The sequence below is a fragment of the Hirundo rustica genome, chromosome 1 (assembly GCF_015227805.2).
Source record: "Hirundo rustica isolate bHirRus1 chromosome 1, bHirRus1.pri.v3, whole genome shotgun sequence".
NCBI classification, from domain to species: Eukaryota; Metazoa; Chordata; class Aves; order Passeriformes; family Hirundinidae; genus Hirundo; species Hirundo rustica.
In genome coordinates this window covers 113,461,600-113,489,456 of record NC_053450.1, presented here as the reverse complement: position 1 = coordinate 113,489,456, position 27,857 = coordinate 113,461,600, and the positions used below count along the sequence as shown (strand labels likewise).

General features: G+C 43.3%; 1 protein-coding gene across 3 annotated transcripts; it reads left to right on the top strand.

The window, feature by feature from the left end:
• The first annotated feature begins 35 nt into the window (after positions 1 to 35).
• Positions 36 to 27,857, top strand: NOD1 (nucleotide binding oligomerization domain containing 1). 3 transcript variants are annotated; one of them, XM_040081057.2, is made up of 12 exons: positions 36 to 81; positions 6,607 to 6,945; positions 8,803 to 8,977; positions 10,177 to 11,980; positions 14,034 to 14,117; positions 15,136 to 15,219; positions 16,719 to 16,802; positions 18,437 to 18,520; positions 20,584 to 20,667; positions 21,288 to 21,371; positions 23,495 to 23,578; positions 25,008 to 27,857. In XM_040081057.2, the coding sequence occupies exons 2-12, from the start codon at positions 6,730 to 6,732 to the stop codon at positions 25,078 to 25,080; spliced, it is 2,856 nt and encodes a 951-aa protein (XP_039936991.1). In that variant the 5' UTR covers positions 36 to 81; positions 6,607 to 6,729; the 3' UTR covers positions 25,081 to 27,857. The 3 variants fall into 3 exon arrangements, 2 of the variants coding, with proteins under 2 accessions (XP_039936991.1, XP_039937003.1); XR_005703420.2 differs by lacking the exon at positions 25,008 to 27,857 and having other exon boundaries at positions 48 to 81; positions 21,124 to 21,371; positions 23,495 to 23,555; XM_040081069.2 differs by lacking the exons at positions 36 to 81; positions 8,803 to 8,977 and having other exon boundaries at positions 6,822 to 6,945; positions 25,008 to 27,851.

The following is a 27,857-nucleotide window of genomic DNA, read 5'->3' as shown; positions in this document are numbered from 1 at the left end:
AGGAGACCGTGTGTGGGGCGGGAGGGGGTGAGGGAAGCGCCCGTGGGCTCCTCCCTTGGCCGGCGTGCCTTGGCCGCCGCGGTGAGTGCCGGGGAAGGGCCGGGGCGCAGGCGGGCTGCCGGGGGACGGGGCTGGCGGGTGTGGGCTACAGTGTCTGCTGTCTGTACGGCAAAGTTTCTGCGCTACCCCGTGAAAGGCTCGCAGGGTGGGAGGGGAAGGGGCTGCGCCGCTCCTGAGCTGGAAACTTCGGCGCTCCCTCGTGTCTCCTCAGGAGGGTCCCTCCCGGCCGGGGGAGGCGGCGGCTGGCGCTGTCTGACCGGGAGCGGGCACGGGCAGCAGCGCCCGCCGCTCCTCGGCGTGGGGACGGCGCCTTGGTACGAAACACAGCAGCGCTGCCCCGGCGTCAATGGTGCTCCAGATGCTGGCGAGGATGTGGTGCTCCTGAGGGCTCTTGGGAAAGGGTGGCGAGGTCCCCGGGCCGGCGGAGCGGGGAGGAATGCGTGGCTCCGCTCCTGCGCTGGCGGCCGCCTCGCTGCCCCCTGAGCGGCGGTGGCGGGGCGCGGCGAGCCGTGGGGCGCTGCCCCCACTGCCGGAGCGGAGAGCCCGGCCCGGCGGCCACACACGCGGCACTCGCTCAGGCCCCGCGGTTTGCCCTCCTAACGCCAAAGGAGCTGGAAGAGCGGGAGACGGGAGCGGTTCGCAGGGCGGGATGGTGCCCGTGGCCTGGCCGTGATTCCGTCAGCTCCGTGATTCCATCAACTGCAGCTTTCCAGTGTAGGGCTCACTGCTGGTTGAATGTGAGAATAAATGACAGGAGAAAAGTAATTCCATGTTTATAGACAGCAGCAAATTGCCCCGTCCTCCTCTGTCTCTTAACAAACAAACAAACAAAATTCCCAAGATTTCTCTGGTTGGACAAAGTTTCTCTGCTTTCTGGTAGTGGCTCCTTATTATTTATTGATCTTTTCCCACCGGGTAGGAGTTACAAGGAAGCCACATAAAGTCTTCTTGACAGGGGCTTCTTAATGCATCCAAACACTATATAAAAAGTTCTCTTTCTATGCAAAGGAATCTGTTAAGGTATGTAGGAACAAAACCTATGAGGGATGTGAATATTTTTGTCAAAGCCTGTGCCTTTTAAAGAAAAGCTTATCATTTTACCAGATGGAACTAGAAATAATTTCTTCTGCGTTCTTTTATATCTGTTGCTCCTCAAATAACTAGGGGTGCTTACAAAAGCTTATGATACAGTCACAAGAGAAAGAGAAGGGAGGGAGGAAAAACCACTGATGCTGATCTCTGTGACCCCTGAGCGATGCAAGAGCACGTGAGTTGTAATGGATTTACAGGAACATGATGTTAGCATACGGCTCCCTGGGCATTTATTGATGTATGTAGCATCAGTGATGATAGTCAGAGATTGTGAAGGGGGGTGTGATGAGTATGCTTTAAATCACACAAACAGAATAATTTAAGATCTGCACAGGGACTCTGTACAAGCTCTACCAACACGCCATTTTTGCTATAATAATGAAAGGCTATTTTTTGTACCTGTGGGAATACACTGCATTGCTTCTCATCAAACACGCAGACTTTTTGTGTAGCATATATGCCCATTTGCCTCTGATTTCTGCATGTTTTTTACTGTTCTTGAACTAAGCAAAATAGCTGAAGTTCTTTTAAGAGTGAGAGCTGCTGTGTGGAAATAGGTGTTTTATTCACTTATTATAGTCATGGATTGACTGCTGTTGCATGCATGACATAAGATGTAGAAAATCAATCCCTTTTCTGTCTCTCCCAATGATAGCAAAAAGTTGAATTTATGCTCTCCTTACAGAGTCCAGATTATCAAGCATAGCAGTTTCCCGTTCTACTCTTGCTGTAATGACTCTGTAGTGAGTAACTGGCACTGTAAAATAGCTTTTCTCTGAAACAAATCTGACTTGGAGAGACAAAAGGGCATAGGGCTCCATTTCATATGAAATGGAGCATAGTTTTCATACAGCCACCTCTGGAAGAGTGATTGTGTTTTGAATGCTACGGACAGAAGGCTGTGCTGGTGGGGACTCCACTAGCCCTGGGCTGGCACTCAGGTCTGTATGCTTCACTGTTGTCCTGCCAGAGCTGGCTACTAGGTGCTGTGTAAATCCTGAGCTATCCCAGCTACTGTTTGCGGGTGACTCGGTTAAGTAGCTCAGGGCTTTATTTCACAGGCAATTTAGAGGAACTTTAGAGTTCTTGTCAGAATAGCAAGACTGCAGAAGAAGTAGTATTGACTGAGTTTTCAGCTCTTCAGAAATATTCTAGATTGGTCTCTAATCAGTTGCTTTAAGGGGCAGTTGTTTATTAAGTTGCTCTTTGTATTGCCTTTACTGCCTCATCCTACACAGTCTCCTTGGGAGCAGCCAGCTCAGCAAGGACTCAATTCCCTAGCTGACCAAAAAATGGAAATGTTCTTTAGCTGTTCTGTAAGATCCTTCAGACCTTTTATCTACAGCATTTACCTTTGATAAGACCTTGTTGCAATAAACCAGCAGATTCTTTACTGCTGGGGTCTTGCAGCATTGGAAATAGAACAGGCATCGTAATTTTGTTAGAAGAAAGAGCTGGGAGATCTTAGTAAAAAGAGGATGTGAGGAGGGCAGGGCCAGGAAAAGTAGAAATGTATATATGTTTGCACAATGGTGAGAGTAGAGGGAACTCAGAGTAAACACGAGAAAAGTGCCAGTGCCTTCATGCAGAAGGCATCAGCGCCACTGCAGCTTATTGACATGGATTGTACAAAACCTTGCTGGAAGTACTGATGCTTTTACTGTACCTCTTACTATGACAAATTTCATTTCCCTTTTTCATTTCCCTCCTTATTCCTGGCCTGATCCCCATCTTGCTTCCTCTTTTTATTCTCAGTTGCACAGGTTTATGATAGCATTAATTGCCACACTGGCTGTTGCTTCTCATATAACTTGAATCCCCATCAACATTTCATTTGGCTAAGACACCGTCTTCCCTTTATTCTTGGCTTTTACAGCTGGCGGGTAAGCATTCTGCTCTCAGGTTCTTTTTAATTCCTTCTAGACTGTTTCCTGCCTTCTTCACCTGATGGACTTTGCTGTCCTCAAAATCACTAACTGCATTTCCTCTCCAACATCATTGGCAGCCTCTTCAGTAAGTAATTGGGTATTTTTATTTTTCCTCTTAGGAACAAGAAGTCCATTCTGTTCCCAGATAGGAATCTTTTCCCCATAAGTGTTTCTCCTGTTTGTCTCCTCATACCAGACTCCTACTTCACTCAGGCATCATCTCTCTTGTCTGTCTCCATTCCTCCTTAGGTGTTCTGCTGTTTCAGCTACTCGGTCAAGCTTGCAAATCTTTCCCTTTTTCTTGCTCATTTCTCCAAACAGATGTGTTCACAAGCTGTTGCTGTTAGAACGGGTGATCTGTTTTGACCATGACTTGTAAGAGCCTTAAGGTGTCTTTCTGAAAAAAATATTTTATTCTCTTTAGCCCTTTTGGAAATGGAATGCAGTACACTGAGGTGTCTCACATTAATGTGTGTCTCAGTCTTTTCTACCAGCATCCCCATGACTGATGCAACATCAGTCACACGAATTGCACTGGAATTGAATACAGCATCTGGAGAGCCCAAGATAAGGCAAAGAACACTGTATGCACTCTAGTAAGGGAGTGCTTTCAATGCCTATTTATAAGCTGCATAAGCATTCACCTTTAAACATACCAGATGTGTAACCTAGCATTGTAAAACTGACAGATCCTTCCACAAGAGACATAGTAACCTTGTGTTCCCTCACTGAAAAACTCTTATTGAGGCACTATGGAAGCTGGGGCTCTTTCCAGAAAGAGAGGTAGGTGATAGGCTTGTGGATAAGTTGGAGACCTCATGTTGTCACACACCGGCCTCACATTTTTAAAAACACCACCAAAAAAACCCTCAACAACACAAAGAAAGCCCTAGTGAAATGGAATAATGTATGTCAAGTTTCTTCATATAGCTGATATGCTTTGCTCTGAATATATGTAGCAGTTCAGCTCTTCATCTGGTATGGATTTTCTTAGTCTGTGAATGGTGGAAATTTCCATTTTTTTTCTTATTAAAAAGGACTGATGAAAAGTACTAAGTAGTCTAGTACTGGATGGTGTGGGGTTTTGCATTAAATTTAATATTTTCATTGGAAATATCACTGAGTACATCAGCGTGCACAGAATTCATATTGCTAGTCCTGACTTCCCTGCTTGGCGTTTTTGTTTGTTCTTATTTCCCTGATGTTTAGCCTCACTTTATACTCCTTTTTGCTTCGCTTCTTGTTTCTCCATTCTCCTGCAGACCACCCTGTGTGAAAGGGAACTTGCTCTGTCCTGCAGAATTTGTATGCACACCCCTTCCAGCAGCAGCCATGATTTGTACTGACTTGGATGTAGTTAGGTGCAGGGCAGACATCTTTGAGACCTTCTGGTCGTTCCATATTTTTCATGTTCTGTCCTGCTGCTGTATTTCTTCTTTCTTTTCTTATGCTCTTTGTAGATGGAACTGAAATAGTGAAGAAAATGCTTCTATTCGGTTTGTACACTTGACAGCATGTTGGTTTGTTCGTATGGCTTTCTGAATATTTGTCTCAGTTCTTCTTCCAAAGTTAAGAAGAAAATGCATTAGAATAATGTGGTCCTAGAACAGCCAAGGCAAGCACAGAGTGTTGGGTGGATGCAGTATCTTGAAAGAATAGGGTTAATGTTTTTATTGCATGTTTTAAGATGATGCTATCTCTTTAACTAAAGCTTACAAAGATTTAAGACTAAATTATGTTTTCAACATGCTTGGTCTTCATTTACGGAATGAGCTTTCTTGAACAAAGAGAGATGTGCCAGTGTGGCTTCTAGGAAGCTGAGTGACTCAGAAATCAGCCACTTCCTCGGGTGGGTCATCTGAATGGGGTAATGAAAGGTTGATTTGTCTGAGTCGATGCAGTCACTTGCTGGTGTGGTAAGAAATTGAGATCACTTGGCTACATTCCTTTTGTTTGAAACAGTTTTGCTGTTTGGGGAGTTGGCTGTGACCCAGAACGGTTATGCTGGGGATTTGCCAGGCCTCAGCCCTTGGAGAGCCCAACTCTTAATGCAATTATCTGCATCCATGCAGGTCAGTAACCGTAAGTTGGGACCTACTGGGAAATCCCAGGAGCTGAGCTGGTTTGCCCTGCTGGTTGGAGTGTAGATAGTTAGTATCACTAAAATGCAGTAGCATAAACTGTGTCTTTCTCCAGCATCAAGCAGGAGAAGCTTCACTGATGCAGACAGCAGCTTCTGATACAGGAAATCCATAGAAGTGAGATTGTTCCAGTAGCAGGTCACTTAGAATAATCTGTGAGCAGGGCTTGACAGAGGAGTGCTGGGGATCATTTGAAAAATTTTGCCATTGCTGCAAAATGTCTTGGGAAATTGAGAGGATTTTGTAGCAGCATAGTTGGCACATTTACAGAATTGTTGAAAGGTTTTGTCTTTTGGTTTTGTTAATATGACTGTAATTAGAATCTAAGAACATTCTTCCAGGTATCTTCACCCGCTGAAACAACAGTGTGTTTTAACTGTTAGTGGGAGTTGTGAGTCATTTGTGTTGATCATGCAGATTCTCATTGTCTGTGTGGAGGTAATTCAGTTGTGATCTTGGCAAAAAATTAGCTTCCTGCATGGGAAATCGTATGTGCAAGTTTGTCACTAAACAGTACCTAAATGAACTTACTGTTGAATTGTGATTACAATATAACTTCATGCCTACTATATGGTGGGCACATTAACTACAATTACAAGAAGCCCTGCTTTAGTAATACAGTAGAGAGCAATCTGATCCTGATTCCTCTTGCTTTATGCCTTGTAGAGAAAAACAGAAATAAATGGACATCTAAAAGACCTCCCAAGGGGTGGTCTAGGGAACAAGGGCATACACTGTGCATACATACATTTCCAGACAAGGAGAGAGAATTCATGCCAAAGAGTATGGTTTCAAAATAACATCCCTCCTTGTGTTGGTGAACCTGGTGTCCTGAAGCTAAACTCTTTTCCCTAGTTTAGCTAAAACTGCCTCAGAGGTCACAAGGCCTTGCTTACAGGAACAGGTATTATATTTGCAGCACTTTATACAGTCTCTTGTTGTAACAACGAAAAAGCAGCGTGAATTGCTATTACAAATTAATTCCTCCTAAAAAATTAATTGCTATGAAGTATAATTTTATTCCGTGTATTTCCTTGTCCAGATTATGTTTGGACAGATGCCCTGCTTTGTCTACTGAAACATGAAAAGCTAATAAAAAATATTAAATTATGCACTAGGAGCAGGCAGTTAATAAAGCAGATGCCAGTGGTGGTGTTTGAGGCAAGCTAGAGTAAAATACTGGTACAGGAGGGAGACTGCCTGTTGTAGATCTTTTATTTTTCAAAACCTGAACAAATAAGTGAAAGGATCTGAAGAAGAAACGTTATTAAAAAGTTGGCCATGATACTATACAGAGTTTGGGAGTATTCTGTGATGTCTAATTGAAGGATGTATATGCATAAAATAAGGTTTAAACTGAGGTTCTGTACAATTACTTTTTGCAGGCTCAGTGATACGAAGGACAGATTTCTTGTTTGTCTGAAGTTAAATCCAAGCTGACCTGTCACTACAAATGGACAGTTTTTCAAAGATGTGGCTTGGTGGAGCAGCTTCTTGGTATCTCAACTATGGAAGGCCAACTTTGTGCTAATGTGGACGTTTCTGCGCAAAAACCTCCAGGAGCACGCCCTCAGTCCTTCATTGCTTTGCTGAAGGTTCACCGGGAGCTTCTGGTCGGTAGGATCCGAAACACGCAGTGTTTGATTGATAACTTGATTAAGAACGACTACTTCTCCACTGAAGATGCAGAGATCGTTGTCCAGTTTCCTACTCAAGCAGATAAGGTATATTTTTTTTTTGTCTATCCAGTGAAGCATTTTGTTACTTTCAGTTTATCACCAGATTATCACCAGATTTTAAGGGTTTATCTGACAATTTTGCATCTAGTATGTTTTCTAATGTTTGTTATTTTGGAGTTTTCCCACCCCATTTTTTCTGGATGAGTGTCTCCAGCACTCCCTTTCCAGCACTGGCTGGTACTGCTGGCTATGCCCATTGGCAGCTGTAAGAATTTAGCAGGGTGATAATTGCTGTTCTGTCCCTCCCAGATGCAGCTTTGTCCTCTGATACAAAGTGGTTGCCACGTGGCTGTTAGAGTATAGCAAGGAAAATGTGCTTTAGGATGCTGTGGGACAGATCATCCTGCTTTAGGAGAGACAGAAATGAAATGTTGTTTTAAAAGTTAATGATTGTTTGTTGTCTGTATGAACACCTTCCTTTCTCTTTAAAGACCTGTGTACGTTGTAAATGTCTCTTTGGAAAACTGATGTGCCCTGGCATATTTGGGGTTTTAATTCGTCTTTGGACATCAATAGCAAAAATTATTTCCTTTCGTTAGGAGAAAACTACCATGTACACAGTTGGTCTTTGCATCATAACTTGAAACAGTCGAGGAGATTGTTTCACAGACCAACCAATCAGGCAGCTTCAGAACCCTGTCTCAGTTAGGGGCAGCAAACCATAAAAAATTCAAAGACCTTGGACTTCACCAACAGAGCAGATTTTCATAAAATAATCATTCTTGCTGGCATGTTGAAATGGTAACACAGTGCTCACACTGTGTGTAGGGTCAAAGCTGAATAAATGCACACTGTATGATTATCTCAATTTCTTATTGTGCAGCATAATATGCACGGTTGTTGTACCAAAGCTGAGGGGGAGGCCATGCATCAGGAGTCCAAGCAGAGACAGAGAGCAGGCCACAGTAGCGTAAGTGAAGTGGACTCTGTGGGAGCTTCTCTGGAAGGCATAAAATTGCTTTTTAGAGCATACAAATTGTCGGAAAAAGCTCCATGTGTTTGCTCTGCTGCATGTACATCACTCTGGTTTAAGCTCACAAGAGACCACAGTCTCTGGAGACCCTTTGTCTGATTTAGAACTGCATTCTTCATTCATTTCTAGCAAGGGAATCCTGACATTCAAAATGTGCCCCTGGATGATTGCTCTGTCTTGCAGCGGGTTTTGTACTAGGACTGCCCTGTGCTGGTGCACAGAGATCACCCTCTGCCTTGCCCGTGGAGGTGACACTTTGTGCTGAACTGCTCCAGCCACTGCCTGGTGCCATTAGCTTTGGTAATAACTGCAGGCAGTGGGGCCATTGCACAGAGAGAGCGTGGAGAATTGAGCTGCTGTGTTGGAAGGAAAAGTTGTAGGCTTTTGGCTCAGCATTAAGATCCAGGGAGGGATTCAGCCTACCCTGCTGTGGACCTGGCTGGATCCTGAAGTAAATCCAAATGTGACTGGAGTATTTACAAAACGGAGGGTGAATTTAGGGCACTGAGAAACCACCTCTGTTTTCATTTTAAAAGGATTTAAAATACACTTTCTTGGCAAGCTGAGGGAATCCTTTGGATATCACTCTTGAGGAGTGGTATTTATCCATTTTGTTTCTGGTTTGTGTGATTGAGCTACAAGTTCACACCTTAACTTGCAGAACCAACTCTCTCGCACCATTCAAACACAAATGGCAGTTGAGTTCTGTGATGGTTCCAGTTCAGAGCTAGATTTTGATTTCACCTTTTTGAAGCACCAGTTTTGATTTTGGCCCCTGCTCCAGTCCAGAAAGGATCCTAAAGCGGCTGACAAGTATTGCTGTGATAAAATGCTGTGTATCAATGATCTTTCCTGTGGTGTTCCTTCAGGTTCGCAAAATTCTAGATTTGGTTCAAAGCAAGGGAGAAGAAGTTTCAGAATATTTCATCTATGTCCTGCAGAAAGTCACTGATGCTTACTATGAGCTTCAGCCTTGGCTGGATGAAATAGGCTATGAGCCTTCAGAGAATATTTGTAGTAAACCTGTGGTAAACACAGATCCAGGTAAGGTCGTGCATCTCTATCCCTTCCCGTAGAACTGCCCTGTTAGGTAGGAAGCTCCAACCAGGTGGCAGGAGAGTAAGAGTTCAGGCAGGCACAGCCAGGGAACATAACTGTGTGCTCGCTAGCAGTGGTAGCCAAATTAAAAGGCACACCCTATAACACAAGGGTGATGCTGATAAATTACATAGTTTTGTTAAACTCAGGCTCTTTCTGCATTTGTTTGTGGGTGTGTAGCACAATGGCAGAACCACCTTGTTCCAACTCTAGTATTTTCTAGGCCTCTACTACAATTTATTAGCAATACTGTAATGTTTTGGCCATGGACTAGTCAGTATTTCATGATGAGAAAAGTCAAGAAATGAGGCAGGTTGCCCAGGGAGGCTGTGCAGTCTCCATGCTTAAGGGTTTTCAAGATCCAGCTGGACAAAGCCCTGAGTAACCTCATCTGATGTCAGAAATGATCCCGTTCTCAGCAGGAAGTAGGACTAGACCTTCTGAAGTCCCTTGCAACCAGAATTATTCTATCATCCTAAATGATGATTTTTAGCAACCCTAAAAATCAGAGTTTAAGTATTGCAGGAATTATTTCCTCTGGAGAGGTTTTCCCATACCACATAAATATAAAAATTACTTTGTCCCCACCTGAAGCAAAGTTTCTGTTGAAAACCAGAAGCCAACACTGCACAATAACTGAGGTTCTCTTTTTTTCTGTCATCTTAAAAAAATCTTTTGAGATGCCTGGCACTTGGTTTCTAAAATGCATGGCTTCTATTTGCAATAATATAAATGACTAAAGAGGTTAGGAAATAATAATGACCTACCTGACAGAACTGCAAGTAGAATATAAATACAGTGAAATCAGTGACCAACAACTCCAACAAGCCTTTGCAGAGAGTTAAGCAGCATTTAACAAAGGGTCAGGGGCTTGGCTTTGAGTCTCACCTGAAGGACAGCAGCCCCTTAAACTAATGCAGCATCAGTACTGGCTTTCAGGAAGTGATGGCTCACCTTTCTTTAGCACCTGAATTTCCCAAGTGAGTGATGATGGCAGCACAAATAGAATTAATCTGCCAAAGAACCCTTTTCACATTAGAATTACTTTTGTGTATTACCCCCTCTGAGTTCCCAAAGTGATGGGTCATTGTGTTCGTAGTTTTTTAAATAACACTCTCTTTAGTAATAGTTCACTGTGGTTTTAGTTAGCAGGTATTGCCAGAAACTCAGACATGAACTGGGACGGGACTCCAAGTTTGTTATGTTGTACGCTCAGAAGGAGGAGATGCTGCTTGAAGAAACCTACTCCAACAGTATTATGGAGCTGGTCAGTTTTACCAACGAGAGTCTTGGCCAGGTGGGTCAACTAGAAGCCCTTTTTGATGATGCAGTTGGGCTAATTAATGAAGATGGAGAGACTGTTTATGTCTACGGTGATGCAGGAATTGGAAAATCCATCTTGCTGCAAAAGATACAAAGCCTTTGGGCCCGAAAAGAATTAGACGTAGGGGCCAAGTTTTTCTTCCGTTTTCGGTGTAGGATGTTTAGTTGTTTCAAGGAAGATGAAGCCATATGTTTGAAAGACCTGCTCTTCAAATATAATTGCTACCCAGACCAGGACCCTACAGAAGTGTTCCATCACATCTTGCAGTTCCCTCATACAGTTCTTTTCACTTTTGATGGCTTTGATGAGATCTATTCTGACTTTGATCTCAGCAGCGTACCTGAGATATGCTCACCCGATGAACCCATCCACCCCCTGGCACTGCTCGTAAGCCTTCTCAGAGGAAAGCTTCTTAAGGGATCCAAGAAAATTCTCACTGCCAGGACAGGAACTGAGATCCAAAAAAACATCATTAGGAAGAAAGTGTTGCTCCGCGGTTTCTCCAGGAATAACCTGAAGGAATACACAGCTATGTTTTTCAAAGATGAGCGGCGACGAGCACTGGTATCAAACCAGTTGGAAGCTAATCCAAATCTCTGCAGTTTGTGTTCAGTGCCTTTATTTTGCTGGATTATCTTTAAATGCTTTGAACACTTCCACTCCATGTTTGACAGCCACGAGCTTCCAGACAGTTCTGTTACATTAACAGACGTATTTTTGCTCATGATTGAAGTCCACCTGAACCGATCCGTAAAAACAAGTTTGCTGAAGAGCAATATCAGGAGCCAAGCAGAGATGTTCAAATCAAGAAAGGAAAGTCTTCTAGCTTTGGGTAAAATGGCTTACAAAGGGATGGAGAGCTCTTCCTTTATCTTTGAGCAGGAGGAAGTCTCATCAGCAAGCATCTCTGAAGAAGATTTGCAATTGGGCTTTCTCAGGACAGTTAAAGGTTACACTGGCTGTGACAGCCAGGCCACTTATGAGTTCTTGCACTTAACCCTTCAGTCTTTTTTCACAGCTTTGTTCTTGGTTATGGAGGAGAAGGTGGGTACCAAGGAGTTACTTGAGTTTTTCAATGAATGTTCTTCCATGGAGACTGCCCAGCCTACTTGCCTTCGTATCCCCTGGCTGAAGAAACAACTAGCAGGGGAGGATCCTTTCCAAAATAAAGAGCACTTTAATTTTACCAACATGTTTCTTTGTGGCCTACTTTCTGGATCCAGGCAGAAGCTCTTCAGGCATTTAGTTTCGCCTGTGGTCATTAAGAGGAAGAGAAAAACACTCATCAGATACCTTGGGAAGAGCATGAAATCCCACCTGAAAGGCTTCACTCGGTCCAGGCTTACAAGCTACAATCAGGTGCAGGTGCAGCCCAACTTTGTGTGGATGCTGAGGTGCCTGTACGAGACGCAGAGTGAGAAGGTGGGGAGGATGGCAGCCCGCCGCATGCACGCCAACTACATCAAGCTGTCCTACTGCAACGCCTGCTCTGCCGACTGCAGCGCCATCTCCTTTGTTGTGCACCACTTCCAGAAGCGCCTGGCTCTGGATTTGGACAACAACAACATCAATGACTATGGAATAAAGCAGCTGCAACCTTGTTTCAGCAAGCTTGCAGTGATCAGGTAGGAGTCTCCGTATGTAAGCAGGTCCTTGCGTATTCTTTGTTTTTTCCACAAACTGGTGGGCTGAAGGAATTGCTCTCACAAGTGGAGAAAGATGAGGATTAGTGCTGCTGGAAATTAATGTTTCAGATCTTCTCAAATCTTTGTTCATTTACTCACTGGAGCAGAGATAAGTTGTGAATTTGGAAACCAAAATGAAAAGGGTGGTAAGAAGTCCTTAGAAGCAGACTGTTTGAACCTGTAGGTTTAGTTATCTCCATCTCAAATTGTTTTGTCTTAGAAGAGGATTTTTATGAGAGAAGGTGCTTAAGGGAAAAAGGAAGCATAAGGGCATCCTCCATTATCTGAAGATTGCCTGAGGCCATCTCTGCCCTTGGTCATAAGGGGTAAGGGAGGATCTCCTATTCACAATAACCCTTGATCAGAAGCTCTGAATTTCTTGCTTTTGCATTCTGTCAAAGTGTCTGGCTTTCATAGGACAAAAGCTGTCATGTACCTCTGTGAAAGGATGTAGTTGATGCCTTCAGATGTGGTATTTCCCTGAGGTGACATGAAGGGAGGGCATGGCTTGGTGTGAACAGGGAGAACTAACTCCACGACTAACATCACAGGCCAGATTGTTTCACCTCCAGCCCTTTGAGTACCATGTAGCTATATCTTATTTGTCCAGACATTTAGGTGGAGAAAATCAGGAACTTCATATATATCTTTTTTAAAGTTCCTACAGCCTCATGAGATTTTCTTTTTTTTTTAACAACTGGATTTATTCCTCCTGTTTGGCTGTGCCTTGCCTTGTTTTCCTCTAGGAATAAACCAAAGCCAGTGACTCTTGGTTTTTTCCCAGTTATTTGCAAATTGACTGACCTCCCAAGAGAAAGCAATAAGGAAACTCCTGGGGAAAATGCATAAGTATGTAAGACAGAACAAAGAAGAAAAGGCCAGCCTTTCATTCTCTGTGCCTGTCATGTGATCGTGCCATACACAGTGTGATCCTAACGCCATTCCCAGCACCAAAACAGGTTGCCAAAATAGCTTGCCTTTTTGTTTTTATGGATCTTCAGATGTTAGAACTTTTATTTCCAATGAGCAATTTCTGCAGGTCAGGAAATGTTGTTTCCAACAGTTTAACCATCCCTTTCAAAGAAGCAGACTGTGCTGATCTGTAGAAATTGGCTGATCTCTCCTGTGTGCTGGTGCATTCCAAAGGGACCAGGTTGCTAACTAGCAAAGGCTTGGGAGGCTGTTGATGATAAAGGGCTCTCAGCAGGAAAGCCTCAGCTACTGAGTTTGTGTGCAAATTATATGTGGTCAAAATGTTTTCGTAGGGACAGCTTTATCCAGAAAATGTGATTCATGGCAATTGGAATGCTTCACTTGAACCTGTCCATTTAGGGAAGGTGAAAATCTTGAGAAGTTACCAAAAAAAACCCACCCCAAATCAACAACAACAAAAACCCCACCCCAAAACAACTGTGAGAAGAAGCATTTTTATTCTGTGAATGACTGACATTGATTTGTTTTGTGTCTGGCTGGGACAATAAAATTAGAAACATCTAGCACACCCATGGGAGCACAGTTCTGCTTTCTGGCCAGGGCTTTTCACAACCTTTATTTGGTGAAGGCTGAATGTGTTGTGACTTTCGAGATGCCTGGCTTTCACTGCGTACTCAGAGAGAAGATTGCAAGACTAGTAGTTTGGACAGCTTGCTTTTGCTGGGGTGTTAAGCAGACTTTCTTCCTGAAATCACAGTAAGCACAGGAGGAGGGTGAGATGTTTATCTGGTGACTGACTTCCTACATTTTATTGTTCTCAGTTCCGTGGACAGCTTCCAGGGCATTACCTAGGAGATCCGAGGCTCTCTGATTTTAATCGGTTTTGGAGTGAGCCATATGAAGCTGAGCTCATATTTCCCTTAACAGCTTTTAATATGTGGAATAAGGACCTGTTGAAATAGCAAAGGAAAATGCATAGGCCTCCAGTTATTTGTTAACTCATGGGTTATGAACATTTGTAAGCTGTATTGATTCAGACTTTGCATTCCCTTCTTTCCAGGCTCAGTGTAAATCAGGTCACAGATCATGGCGTAAGGATCTTGTATGAAGAACTCTCCAAGTACCAAATTGTGTCTTTCTTGGGGTATGTACCAGGTTCCCAACCTGAGCAAAACACTCGGCAGTGATACTAGATAATAAAGCTCTAATGTTGTCAGTACTGACACAGCAGAGGTGGGGTGGAAACTACAGTTACCTCCTCATTTAAGCAAAGCAGCTTTTTGTGTCAGAAATGACACTGTTCACTGGGACAGGGACCACAGCTTCCTCTCCCATCACACTCCCTCACAGCCTCCTGCTGGCATCACCTTCTGTGACACAGCGTGGACCACTGTCAGGTTACTGGACTGTGTGAGCGTGCTAATTTTTATACCAACAGCCTTCTTGCTGTGGAAGGGATAGACTGCAAGCAAGAGAGCATGTGTAGTTATAGCCTGCTGTTTTCTCTGCTGTAAACTGATTTATTTCAACTGTGCAAAGCAGATACAGATTGGTAGAGACTAGTGTCAGGAACATGCAGTTTCAAGTGTCATGTTCATACCAATTTCTTTCAAGAGCTTAATTAGTTCTTAATGAAGTTGAAGCTGGAAGGCACGTTAGTTCTGACTTCCAGCTCTCGGTTAAGTAGCTACATAAAAATGACTTTTTGAAAGGTGAACATGGATACCAAGAATAGCTTTTTTCCTCCAGTGCCCTAATGTAAGTACAACTGCTCAGGTATCTGCTCTTCAGTAATATTTGCAAGGGGATTTTATGACTTTTAAAAGACCAAAAGTACATTATGGTGTTTTGTCTTTTGACTTATCTTCTGGCAATATTATTTCTGTACTAGCACAGGAATAAAGGGAAGCTTTGTTTGCTTGTGGAGAACATTTATTTAAAAAATTATATAAATATTCATGATTTGCAGTCTGGTCTCCTTATATTTTTTATCTAGCCCATCACAATATGAATTATATATCAAAACAGAAATACAAGCAACTGTGAATATGTACAAAGCCGTACAGAAAAGATAGATGCTATGTGTGCATCATAAAACACTCAGGTTGTAAATATTTAACAGCAGTAATAACCTATTTTTACCAATGCGATTTTTCTTTAAGCTTATACAACAACCAAATCACTGATGTTGGAGCCAAATATGTTGCAAAACTAATTGAAGAGTGTTCAAGCCTGGAATATGTTAAGTATGTTGGATTTTTTTTTTTTCTTTTTTCTTTCTGCACTATCCTAATTAAGATTAAGCAACTTGAAAGGGGAGGAAGAGAAGAAAAAAAGACAAAAAATGTATTTGGAATGAAATATAATTTAGGTTGCAGCTGTATATATATTTTGCAGTAGTTTAGCAGTGGATGGCAGCAGGTAAAACTCTGAATCCGTAGTCTTTTCTGGAATATAGTAGTGAGTTAAAGGAGTGTATGAGACCTGTCCTTTACCTAAATCCAGTCTGAGCACCTGAGTGAGGCTTAAGTTGTGCATGGACCTTGCTGCTGCTTCCAGCAGGCAAATTCCCTCAATCTTTCATGGGCCACTGGGGTCAGGCTGTGTTGGTGTCATACCTCAACTCTGGAATTCCCCAAATTCACATGGTGAGTTGTTCCCTTTAATTCCTGGAACTGCCCCAGATAAGAGTGTCTGGCCATGCACATTGGTTGAACATAAAGGTAGATCATTAACCAATGGTTTAATTGTGACCATAGCAGAAACCAGAGGTAACTGCAGCAGTGTCAGCTTTTGGAGGGAATGTAGGAACTGTCAGCCAGGGGCTCTTCGGTTCTAGTCCTTGTTCTACCACTGGCTTGGTTTGAAACCCCCCTCTAGCCACATCCTTCCTACTTGAAATATTTGCTGAATTTAGAAACCCAGGAGCACTTTGGTGCTTTCACTGCTTTGACAGTGCTTTGCTCATTTAATGTTGCTTCAACAAAAAAGCCTGTTGAAAGATGGTTGCTTTCAGGCTACATAGTAACCCTAGGGATGGAGTGCACGTTCATGTGCCTGAAGTCAGCCAAACAAGACAGTTTTATGTAAATGTAGTGACTTGGGGGATTTGGGGTTGGTCTGTTCTTTAAATCAACCTATATGCAATTATCTCTCCCTTGAACTCCAGCCATTTGATATCCACATAGGCCAAAAATAGAAAAGGCTTTGTGTAAAATGCCAGCCGGAGACTGACTGCTGCACTGACCTATGCCACTGCCTGTGCTTACCACAGAAAGACTTGAAATTATTGCAGTCTGTGCTCATGAGCTGCAGTCTTCTCTGGAAACACACAGTCAAGAAATATTCTGTTCCCTGTGGCATTATGAAACATGCTGCATGTAATTCATGAGCTCTGTAGCAATTGCTGATACTATGAATTATAATAAAAACAAAGCCAGGGTCCTTACCCTGAGGATCAGTTCCTAAAGCTCATTTCTAACATACTGAGCATCAAAACCAAGACTCTACTGCAATAGTTCTGATTTGGAGGGCTGACATGCAAAATATGCAAAGGACAACATAAAATCTTTTAGTCAAAGGTCAAGTGCCTGCTGTATTTTTTCACTCTGGGTTAATCTTTGAGAACTGCAGGTAGCCTCCAGAGTTAATCAGCCTTAAATACTTGTGTGGCTTTCTGAACTGGTGTTCTGATAGCTGCACAGTTGTAAGTGATGCACCTCATCAATCTGTGTATTTTGTGCAGAATAGGATCAAACAAAATAACGAGCGAAGGAGGGAAGTGCCTTGCCCAGGCCATCCAGAAGAGCAAGACAATGTTTGAAATTGGGTAAGTTCAGTGCTAAGGAGCAGAACTTAGGGCTTGATCTTGGCCAGGCACCTGTAAATCCCTTAGGATTCCTTTTTTTCATGATTACCTGCTCCTGCTATTCCTTCCCTCCTCAACAACAGCATTAGAACAAATGAGTGTAGAGGCATAGCCACATTTTCCATGGAAAAGGAGGGCTGCTTTGTTGTTCTTCAGTTCATACATTTGGTTTGGGTTTTTGCATCTGTTTTTTCCTTTTTCACTGTTCTGACGGAACCTTACAGGAGAGAGAAATAAACAAGAAGACAGTATGTAAAGCTAGCCGCTTTCTTTATAGCAGCACAGCTGCTCTAGAGATACTTGGTTATTTTTAAGTCTGTGTGGTTTTATGACAATTGGCACTGCACCTAGTTATTGAATGTCATTGTTACAACTGTCAAACTTTCTGCATCACATCCTGATGAAGTTGTGAGCTGGGAGAATAAAAAGGAATTCACATCATCCTTTTCACTTAGTCTGTCCCTAACTGCAGAGGGCTATTATTGGAGAGGGGCCTGAATGTACTCCAAACCTTTATTTCCTGTCCTCTTTCTCAGCAAAGGTGCTAGGTTTGATTTATTTTATTTATTTTTCAGTCCCCTCTGGCAAATCACAGTTTTTCACTCTACAGGAGAGCACATTTCTTAAGATTTAGTACTTGAATACATGGAATTAAAATCTCTGCTTGGCCATTGTGAAAATCGCAGTAGCCATGAAACATGAAAATCAGATTTGTACAATCAGATTTTTGGCTTTTAATTTTGTTGTTCTACAACATTTCACAAATACAGTGAGCAACCTGCACACTTCCATACAGGTGGGTCTGCTGTACTGTACTTGCTGTAATTTCAGCAAAGGACTACTATTTTCTCCTGTGGAGGAAATGATCACTCCAAATGGACTTAGGATATTGGACAGAAATGTTTAAATAGCAAACTGCTCTGGCTCTGAAGGACAAGGAAATTCTGGGGAACTTACTGGAAGTCCATGTGTTTAGATACCACAGAGCTCAATTGATTTGAAAAGAGCTGCCAACTAATTACCCATAAGCTGAGTGTGGCTCTGAGTCATCAAGCCAGGATCCCTGTGAAAATCCCAATGATGTAGACCTCAGCAGAGGTGTTTTCAAACCTCATAATGCAGGATGAATTTGCAAAGTGGTTAGAGGATAGAATCCTTTCTATTCCCTCTGCATAGAAAGCATTTGACCAGGTACTGCTAGGAAATGTCGATCAAATATCTCCAGCTTGCACCATATTATCTTCTCTCACAAAATAACCCTTTGTGTAATCAAGGGTTGTTCTGCCATTGGAAATGCTATTTCTTACCAGTGTGCAGCAAGGTGATCCCAAAAGCACTCCTGCTGTGGGGGGCTGTCTCCTAGAGCTGCCTCTGTGCTGTCGCCTGAGGGTGCTGGTGGGTCAGCAGAGGTTACTGGTGCGATGTGCAGGGAGTGGAACATACCTGCCTTGGTGGGATGGGCACCTGCCACGTTTCTCACAAGCCTGAAAGACTGTGAAGTAATCAGGAAGGAAGGGAGGGGAGACAAACAGGGAGAACACATTGCCAAGTCAGTAGCGCAGCACAACTGATATCTCCTGTTCTCTCTTCACTAGGATGTGGGGTAATCAAGTTGGAGATGAAGGAGCAAAGGCATTTGCAGAGGCTCTGAGGAACCACCCCAGGTTAACAAACGTGAGGTAAAACACTGGCAGAGCCAGGCAGGGCAGCTCGGTGTAGTGCTGGCGTTTCCATCCTGCTCTGAAGCAATGACTCTTCCCACTAAGTGTTGGCCTGGGATGCCATCTGGTATTGCAGCCTTTACTGTGCATCCAAGAGGTCTCTGGTGCAAGCAAGAGGCCAGACTCTGTCAAAGAGCCCTGTGCAGCCTTTAGGGAAGTTAAAAATACCACAGGACTGGCATCCTTTGCTCTGTGTGCACCTCCTCCCCTCATGCTGCACAGAGTTCTGGCATTTGTGAAGGCACATGGTCAGTAGGTGCCATTTTGATCTGGGAGCATTAGCAGAAGGAGGCACCAGCTGTCACAGAATCGGGTTCCCAGTGAGCTCAGTATTAAAAGTTTCTATTGAGAAAGTGCAGCAGCTCTTACCAAAGTACTTTTTAGGCCATAATATGTTTGGGTAAGGGCTGGGACATTCTTACATTTGTGCTCATCCTGTGCTCCAGTGGAGCTACATCACCACCCATTCAGTGCTAGTGAGATGTCGTCCTTACTGGAGTTCGGGGATGGATCACAAACCAGCCTTCTGGAAGCCATGGGTGAGGTTGGAAGCACAGCACAAACCAGCAGTGTTGAACAGCCCATCCCTGCTAGACTGGGGATTTAGAGATGTTTTGGAGTCCCTCTACACAGCTGGAGCACTGGGTTCATGGGGACCCTTTACATTTGTCTCCCAGTTCCACTGGCCTCCACGGTGAGGGAGCAGGCAAGGCTCCTTAGTTTCTCCACAAGGTGGCACATGGCACTAGTTTCTTCAGAAATATTCTGGGACTTTGGGGATCTCTGGAGAGTTTATTGCTGCCACTTCAGATCCAAGGATTTCAGAGCTGGTGCCTTGTCCTCTTTTCTGCAAGCGGGTAGCCAAGCTTAAAAATTAAAAGCTGTACAGGTGCAGTGACCTAGATATATTTAAACTTAAAAGCCATCTGAAATAGCCATCTTCCCATAATTGCACAATCCATCCAGAGGCATCAGACATGCAGACTTGCGTTTTTCAAAGGAAAGCATTTTGAACTTGAATCAGAGCTCAGGGATTCTCAGACAAGAACAAATATGCTGATGAATGTGGTTGCAGAAATAAAGAGGAGTAACTGTGCTGTCTCGAGCTCGGGTTTGCTGGCACTTGTGCAAGGTGAATCCTCTGCTCTGCAGTGTACTTGCTCTTGGCTTCATTTCTTATCTGGCTAATCCTGCTCCATGATTTGAATTCACAGTAAGCACCTGTGGTAGCTTTATGTGAAGAGCAAGGGAAGACAATCCCTGCTACATCAGTTTACTTCATTTGCCATCTTTAGGCCCAGTCATGATGGACTGAGAATATCCAGTTTAAGCTGAAGATAGGAGGGACTCATGCCAATACATACTTGTGCCATTGCTCTATTTGATTCCCCTTTCTACCTTTTTTGAGGCCTTGCATTATTATGGGGGGGGGGGGGGGGGGGGGGGGGGGGGGGGGGCGGTGGGGAATGGTTTTCGAACTCTGAAAGCCCAGAGCTTAACTTTAACTGGATGCTTTTGCCAATGTCTATTCAAAGAATGAAGGGCAGACCAAGGAATGATTTTGGTTTGCAATGGAAAGCATTTACAAGCTCATCTCCATACAGAACAGAAGGTGTATTTGGATGTCTGAAGGACTGAAAGGAAAAAGTGCCCAGTTCATACAGGGATGACAAATGCATGTAAAAACCTGTGTACTGCTAAGCACAACTCTTTGTCCTTGTTAAACCCTCAACTCTCAAAATTACTGGGTGCAACTCTGCTGTCAGCCCTAAGAGCACAACTCACTGACGGCAAACCTTGTGGACTGCGTGATAGACCTGCACTCAGGCTGCAGCCTGTGAACTGCTCTCACTTGTAAAAGTTGTAAGGACTCAGTGATTTGTGAAGTATGTGAGCCTTTGAAACACAGGAATGCTGAGCTGTACAACTGGGAAGCAGATTGTCCAGGATTGTGCCTTCTATTTGGCAGTGGGAGAGCCAAGTGGTGCTGCTTCTTAGACATTTGTATCTTTACTTCACAGTCTCGCATTCAATGGCATCACGACAGAGGGAGGCAAAAGTATTGCTGAAGCCATGCAACACAACAACTCCGTGAGGATTTTCTGGTAATTGACAGTGTGGTCTCTTTCTCCTCTGCTTCCTTTTCCAGAGCAAAATGTTGTTTTTTTTCCTCCAATCCCATTGCCCTTCCTACTCTCCCTTCTTCCTTCTCTCCTTCCCCTCATCCCCTTTGCTTTCACTCTCAGCAAGCTATAAGATATTGCTTTGGAAGAATGTGGACATGAGTAATGGATCAGCAGCACGTGTCCCTTGGGATACATTCCAATGACCCAGTGTCATGCCTCACTCTGCTCCCTCCATCTTGCTTTCCCCATCTTCTCTCCTTCCATTATCTGAAGTCAAGTTCTTTGTCCTCAGTTTTTGCACCTCTTCAGTGTTGTCTGAACCTTCTCCCACTACACCTCATCCACCTTTTAGACACTAAAGCATCATCAGAAAGTATCACTAGAACATTGCTCAGAGAAATAAAGATCTGATACTCCTGTCTCTTTTACCTCCAGGGCTTCTCTTCAATATCTCTTTGTGTCCAGCCTTTACAAATGCTGAGGGCAGGAGCAGCACATCCCCCCTTGGCTGTCTAAAGCTAAGTCACAGACAAGCTGAAAAAATGGGGGGCTGAAAAATAATGTCAGCATCCTAAGTGAACATTTTCTCTCCCATTTAGGTTGACTAAAAATGAGCTGGATGATGAGGCAGCAATGAGTTTTGCAGAGATGCTGAAGGTCAACAAGAAACTGGTGCATTTATGGTGAGTTACATTCCACAGTGGCACAGGCTCTTTGGCAGACACTACATTAAAGCTTCACCTTCCAAGTCTATGTAGGTCACAGTAACTGCTTCTTTGCATGGTCTGGATGCAGCTGACTGCTTGTAGACAGTTCTAATGGGAAGTTAATAAAGCTGCTGTCTAGCATTTGGAACCTGTTTTCATACAGGGAAAAGTTCAAGTCGTTTCTGGTAACTTTCAAACTAATGATTGATTTCATCTCTCATTAGGGGAACAGTATCGGCCTCAAAACAAAAAGTTTCAAAAAAACCCAGCAAACCAAAAAACCCCAAAACAACCAAAAAAAAGGCAAAAAAAAGGGGAAAAAAAGGAGACAAAACAAAACAAAACAAACCAAGCAGATGGCTAGAATAGAATGAGGTTATTACAATTCTTTCTGTTTATCATCATGCTATGAAAGTAACTCTTCAACCAAGTACCTACATGACAGACACTTAAATACATCTCCGATGCTTTCTTTTTGGGCTAGCAATACACTGATGGAAGACATGCATCTCCAAGTCATCAATCCCCAGGAAAGCAGGGATTATTTCTAGCAATCACAGTGAGAGTTTTTACACTTCTAAGAAAAAGCAGCATTGGCTTTTCCTGTCCAGAGGTTGCCAATGGATGATGCTGGGCAGATGTGAGCTATAAAGGAAATAGCCATCCATTCATTTCAAGTGATCAAGGCAACATCAGATATGGAGTCTCTTTACAAAGACTTGGCTGACCACACTCTATCCACTCCCTGTATTAATCCTAGTTCCAGCCCTGTAGGAAGCGTGCTGGCTGTCATGGGTGCCAAGTACTCGTAGCCTCTTTTGAAAGCAGCAGAAGCCGTGGTGCCCATCACCCTGAAAATGAAAAGGCGGTGGGGGAAGTGCTTGATTTCTTTGTGCACAGCTGCAGATCTAATTCACTGAGCAGTTTGGGTTGTATTCATAATAAAACTTGGCCCAGCCAAAGTAGGCATAGTAATTGAGATAAATGTCTTTGTCACGGCTCAGTATTGTCCAAGGGTGTCTGCCAGTGGACAAATTTATATCCTACTTTGTGAATTACACCAGTGGATACCTCCAAAAGTTGAGGACCTATATAGATAGTTGAACTTGAGGTAGAGTTAAGGTCTTTTCCCAGTAGCTGAAAGATTCTACTGGATGCCTTTGCATTTTGATTCATATACCAAGTGCAGAAACTCCTTCAATGGGAATGCCTCCTTCCCTCCCTCCCTAAGAGATTGTTCAATACACTCCAATTTTCAGCCTCATCCTGAATCCTGAGGGATTCATACGACCAGTCACATGGACTGGTTGGAGCACAGCTATGGGGCTCAGCATGGTAGACTGAAAGGTGAATATTGAATTAAGCTAGGCTGATGAGTATTTTTATACTCACGCAGATGAGTGGCCTTTGTTCATCTTTAGCTAGTGGGGTGATCTACAGTGTTTAATAAGAGTTACCTACTGTTTCATCTCTTTCACTGCTTGAGGATATTATGTATGCTTTTTTTTCTTCCCTAAACTCAGATGAGATATAATTTATAGCTGGTAAGTTGGCTTCACTGTGACTTGACCTGCTCATACCAGAGTCAAAATCAGTGCTTTATTTTTCAAAGATCTTGTTGGTCTGATAAGCAAGACTGGAGGATTTGGCAGCTTCCAGATCGTAACTGCTAAAACACTAGGCCTACACAGGGCCTGTACTCCAGAATTTTCTGTACATCACTTAAAAATGTCTCACAGTCTTCTTAGTAAGAAAGCAGGGCTGAGAGGCTTGTCTGTCTCAGTCCAAATACCACAATCCCATACCACCAGTGAACAGTTCATAGCAGAAATTTGTCAGCTGTGTAATTAAAATTGCTCAGTATCTCCAGAATGCAGCCACATGCAAGATTAAAAGAAAAAGATTAATACTCTGAGCTCTGTTTCTGAAATTGCATGTGGGCCATTTGACCAATACCGTGTACCATTTTTCACAGATTAAATCACAGTCATTTTTTTGTGCAGACAGCTTTGCTCCTTGATGTCAAGCTGAGCATAGATTGTGCATGTGCTGCAAATAAGTTTGCATGTTAGATTGACTTGAAATGCCTTTTTTTTTAGGCTTATCCAGAATCAAATTACAGCCAAAGGGGTGAAGTGCCTCAGTGAAGCTCTCAAGGAGAACACGACTATTCAAGAAATCTGGTAAAGGTCCCTTTGTCAAAGGCTCACTTTGTAAACTTCCTTTCCCTTCAAAACCCTACTGGCCTTACTACTTCCCAGCCTAAAAAAATTCAGAGCAAGTTTATGTGAGGCAGGGCTTGTAGTTCCAGCTGTGGATTTCAAACAAGTAAAAAGCCACTGCCACTGAAACATTTCCTTGTGTGTTCTGAATGTCAGGCGGTTTTCTTGGTTCACATCTGTCTGTACCACTGATTTGCAGAACGTGTGTGTTTGCAGAATCAGGGCCTGAATTTATAGACCGAGTTTGGCTTGTTGTTTTTATTTTTAAACTTCTGAGCATGTTCATGCTTTTCAGGACCTAAATGCCAAAAAGCAGGAGATGGTTACCTTTGATTAAATTACTAGTCTGGTTCGCAGAATTTGTGCTTGGATTTTTTTGGGCGGTGCTCCAAACATACTGAAAGTGCTAAGCTACAAGGAGATTAACTTTTTGTAGGATTTGTTTGGTTTAGATTAGGTGGGCATCACATAGTCCCACGTGTACACTTAAGGCAGAAAGCCAAATACCACATTCCTTCCCTCACCTCAGGGAGCTCAGGAGTCAATAGAGCTGAGCTGGTTTTAGCACTGCTGTTTTATTATTGAACATGAAATTTATTTTTAAATAGAAGTATTTGTTTTAGTGAAAGGACACTGAATTCTTGCTTAGAAAGACAATGACTCACTGTCTGACTAGTGTGTTCCCTGGAGATGTGGAAGAGGTACTTTTTTTCAAAAGCCACTGTCAGCTTTCATCTATAGAAGAGGCATCAATTCCCCCTTGGATCATTCTGAATCTTCAGACTGAAATCTGTCTTTTGATTCTGGTCTGAATGTTCAGAGGCATTCATTAATCCAAGTAGTTTCATAAATCTGAATGGTTTAATGGATTTCAACATTTCTGAGAGCAGCACTTAACGAGGCTGCTCATTTTCAGGGGTGTAAGTATCAATGTAGATTATCTTTATGTAGCCAGAATTGAAAATTTTGAAATTTATTGGTCATTTCACATTAATAATGCCTGAGTACTTCACAGAAGTTTCTTCCCATGTTGTCATGGAAGACACAAAATGCTCTGGAGACTCTAAATGTCTTTAAACCAGCCTACTGTATGGTAAGAACCTTTGGCAGCTATGTGCTGCTTGCTGAAATGCAAACAGCTGGGTTTCCAATGCCGAGTTCAGTTACTGGAGCTTAGGAGTGTGTTCAGGTTTTATTTCTGAGGGAGAAGCCTTGCTCCTCAGATGTGCAGTGGGAACAGCAGTGCTGTATCCTAACACCCATTCCCAGGTGAGAAGCATGCAGCCCACACGGCATTGCAAACCTCTGCACCAAAGCCTTGGAAAAACAGAAGATGGGCAACAGTCCCTTCCTTACTTTCACTCACATCCCTTTTGTTGTGCTCCTCCAGCTTGAACGGGAACCTGATAAGCCAAGAAGAGGCCAAAGCTTTTGAACATGAAGAGCGGATCATTTGCTTTTGAACATGAAGAGCAGATCATTTGCTTTTGAATGAGGACTTTCCCATTTTGCCAAGTTGGTGTTAACAAAGGTTACTCCTACACTTGGACTGCAGAGTTTATAAAGGCATAAATCTACAGTGCTCGTGGCAGGAGAGAGATACACAATAAGCTGCCTTTTTATGAACACACTGCACTCCCTCAGCTCCATCCCTTACCCTGCCTGTTATTCTTAATCCTTTTGGTGAGTGGGAAGTTGCCTGGGTAAATAATTAATGTTTGTTTGGTGCTTTGAAGATGGAATGCAAAGTGTTAACAGACTAAATCCACTGGCAGGTGTATGCATTTTGATAACTGAGTTTAGATTTATTCTGTACAGTGATGTAAATAATCCCTTAACTTATTCATATACGTAAATAAAGACACGTAAGTATAAATCTGTGAGAAAGGGTGCAAGATGCACAAATTCCACCAGCTCTGAGTATTACCTGCCTCAGAACTGAAAGTGAATATATACACAGCTTTGCCAGAAACGGGATCTATAGTAGTTGCTTGGTGTGTTTTGAACATAAATTCCTTCTTACTGCCTAGAAATTAGGTCCCTGTTTCTCCACTGACTACAGGCAGCATCATAGACACTGCTTTTTAGTTGTTGGGTTTTTTTGAATGGGTAGAAATGGATGCATCAGGCTCAGATTACTTTCAGTAATCTTTTTTTCCCATATCAAAGCCAATCCATTTTCTTTCATGCAACAAGAAGTCCTTTTTGCCATCACTGTAAAATCATAACACGGTCAGTAAACCACTTCTGCTTCAAATTTCCAGAGGGCTGCATAGAAACGGCTGCCTCCTGTTTCCACAGTGTTTGTTCTGGGGAGGGGGCCTGGAGAGAAATGTGAACAATTAATTAGCAGGCTGTTCATTGCCTTGGCTCCTGGCCATTGGTGGCACTACACCAATATCACGTTGCCCAGCATCAGTGGGGAGAAAGAGCGATTGAAAATCAACTGCGTCGAGTAGAAATCCCTTCTCCCAGCAACAGGCAAGCACACAGGAGGATCGAGATTGGCTTGGAAAGCTTTTAGTCTATGCTTGAATCAGTGGACAGGGCAAGGCAAGGGGCAGTAGTAATAATAAGGACCAGCAAGAAAACATTTTCCTCCCCCAGATTACTGTTTAGGGTGTATAACTTTAGAGGCTTTAAAAGAAACCAGTTAGCAAAGGAGTGGGGGATTTGATTATTTTTTGTGGGAGCTTTATAACCTCGAACTCTACCCCACAGTGTAGGGGGTAGAGTTTGAGTTTATAAACCTAAAATGGAAAAGCGTGAGCCATTTTATTTCCTTCTCCCATGTTACCACCCCCCTCCCCCCAAACTCTGAGAAACAATTCTCCAGTTGCTGACTAACCCACACAACCTTGGTAGATTGGAAGAAGAATCTTCAGTTAAAATGCCAAACTAATGAACCCTCTCCTCCCCATCTCTCAAATCTGCCCCATGAAGCAAAGAAAATGTTTGCTTTGCAGGTCAGAGCTTCTCTGTTTCCTATGTGGTAGCAAACCTTTCCCAGCCCTCAATTCTGTCTACTCCCTTCAGCTCCCTAACACATTTTAAAATACTTACTGGGCTTCTCACAAAACCTGCAGTTATAAAGGAAAAAAAAAGGAAGAAAAGCAACTTAGTTATTCTTCAGTGGCTTTCCCTCTGTGCCTGTGGTATCAACACTGATTTTTCGGAGGCAGACAGATGAGGTTTTTCAACCATGCCAGAGGGAACTCAGCTAACGTGAATGATTTCTGCACCTGAGCCATTTGTTTACTGAAGCAAAAGGGCACACAGTTACAGATGAGCTGGATTTCAATTGCCAAAACATCTGCCAAAGCAAAGCCTTTAAAGACTTCTCAGTGACTTTAACAAATCAGAGACTCATGCACCTTGTCAAAGTGTGTTTTGCCAGCCTACTCTGATGGAGGGGAGAAGATACTGGAGTAAGGAAGGACCTTCACCAGGGGCATAATTTGCCTGTGTTTGAGGAACTGTGCTCCTACTTTGCTCTAATCACAGAAATATTTGTTCATTTACCAGGTAGAAAACATGTTTAAAAACACAGTTCCTGTCCTCATTTCACTAATTGACCAAAATAGCTCCCCCCAAGCTTTCCCAGTGCAGTCACATCTGCCCCTTTTTTGGGCTAGAGCAGCCTTTGGCATTGCTTGTAGTGACAAGCTCAGCGCTGTTGCAAATCTTGTTCCATACCTGGCTGTTACAAGCTGGGCATCCAGGGGGTGTTTTCAGGGACAGCACCACTTACAGGGTAGCAGCATCTAAATGCAGCCTCAGGGTAAATGGTAGCAGGATCAAGCCCAGCTCCATGTAGGACAGGATTTGACACTGAACAAGATTACAGTGCCAGAGACAGAGCAAATCACAGACATTCCTTCCAGAGGTGATTTTGGGCAGCGAACGCTTGTTTGGGCTGGGCTGAAGGTCTGAGCACAGCTCACTCTGGGTTTGACAAAACCAAGGGGTTTCATAGCATCCTGCTCCCAGCTCACCCAGAGCAGGGGGTCTGCTCCCACAGCTCTGGGAGTCATGCTGGGCAAACTGCTTTGGAAGCAGGCAGACATCCCTTGTTTATCTGCACAGCATTTCTGGCTGAAGCTCTTCCCAGTCTTACCAGCCTCTTTGTAAGGCGCATTGGAGCAACGCTTCTGCAGCTTGCAATGAGAGCCTTGTTTACTCAGAAACAACTATAACTTTTTAAAGACTTGTTAGTAATTTGCTGAAGACTTCTCTGTAC

What these genes read in the sequence shown, in the direction of transcription:
- NOD1 (XM_040081057.2), top strand. Translation starts at nt 6,730, where the DNA reads ATGGAAGGCCAACTTTGTGCTAATGTGGACGTTTCTGCGCAAAAACCT. An exon ending in TTCCTACTCAAGCAGATAAG is followed by an intron (nt 6,946 to 8,802) that starts GTATATTTTTTT and finishes GTGTTCCTTCAG; the next exon opens with GTTCGCAAAATTCTAGATTT. An exon ending in CCCAGGTTAACAAACGTGAG is followed by an intron (nt 18,521 to 20,583) that starts GTAAAACACTGG and finishes TTTACTTCACAG; the next exon opens with TCTCGCATTCAATGGCATCA.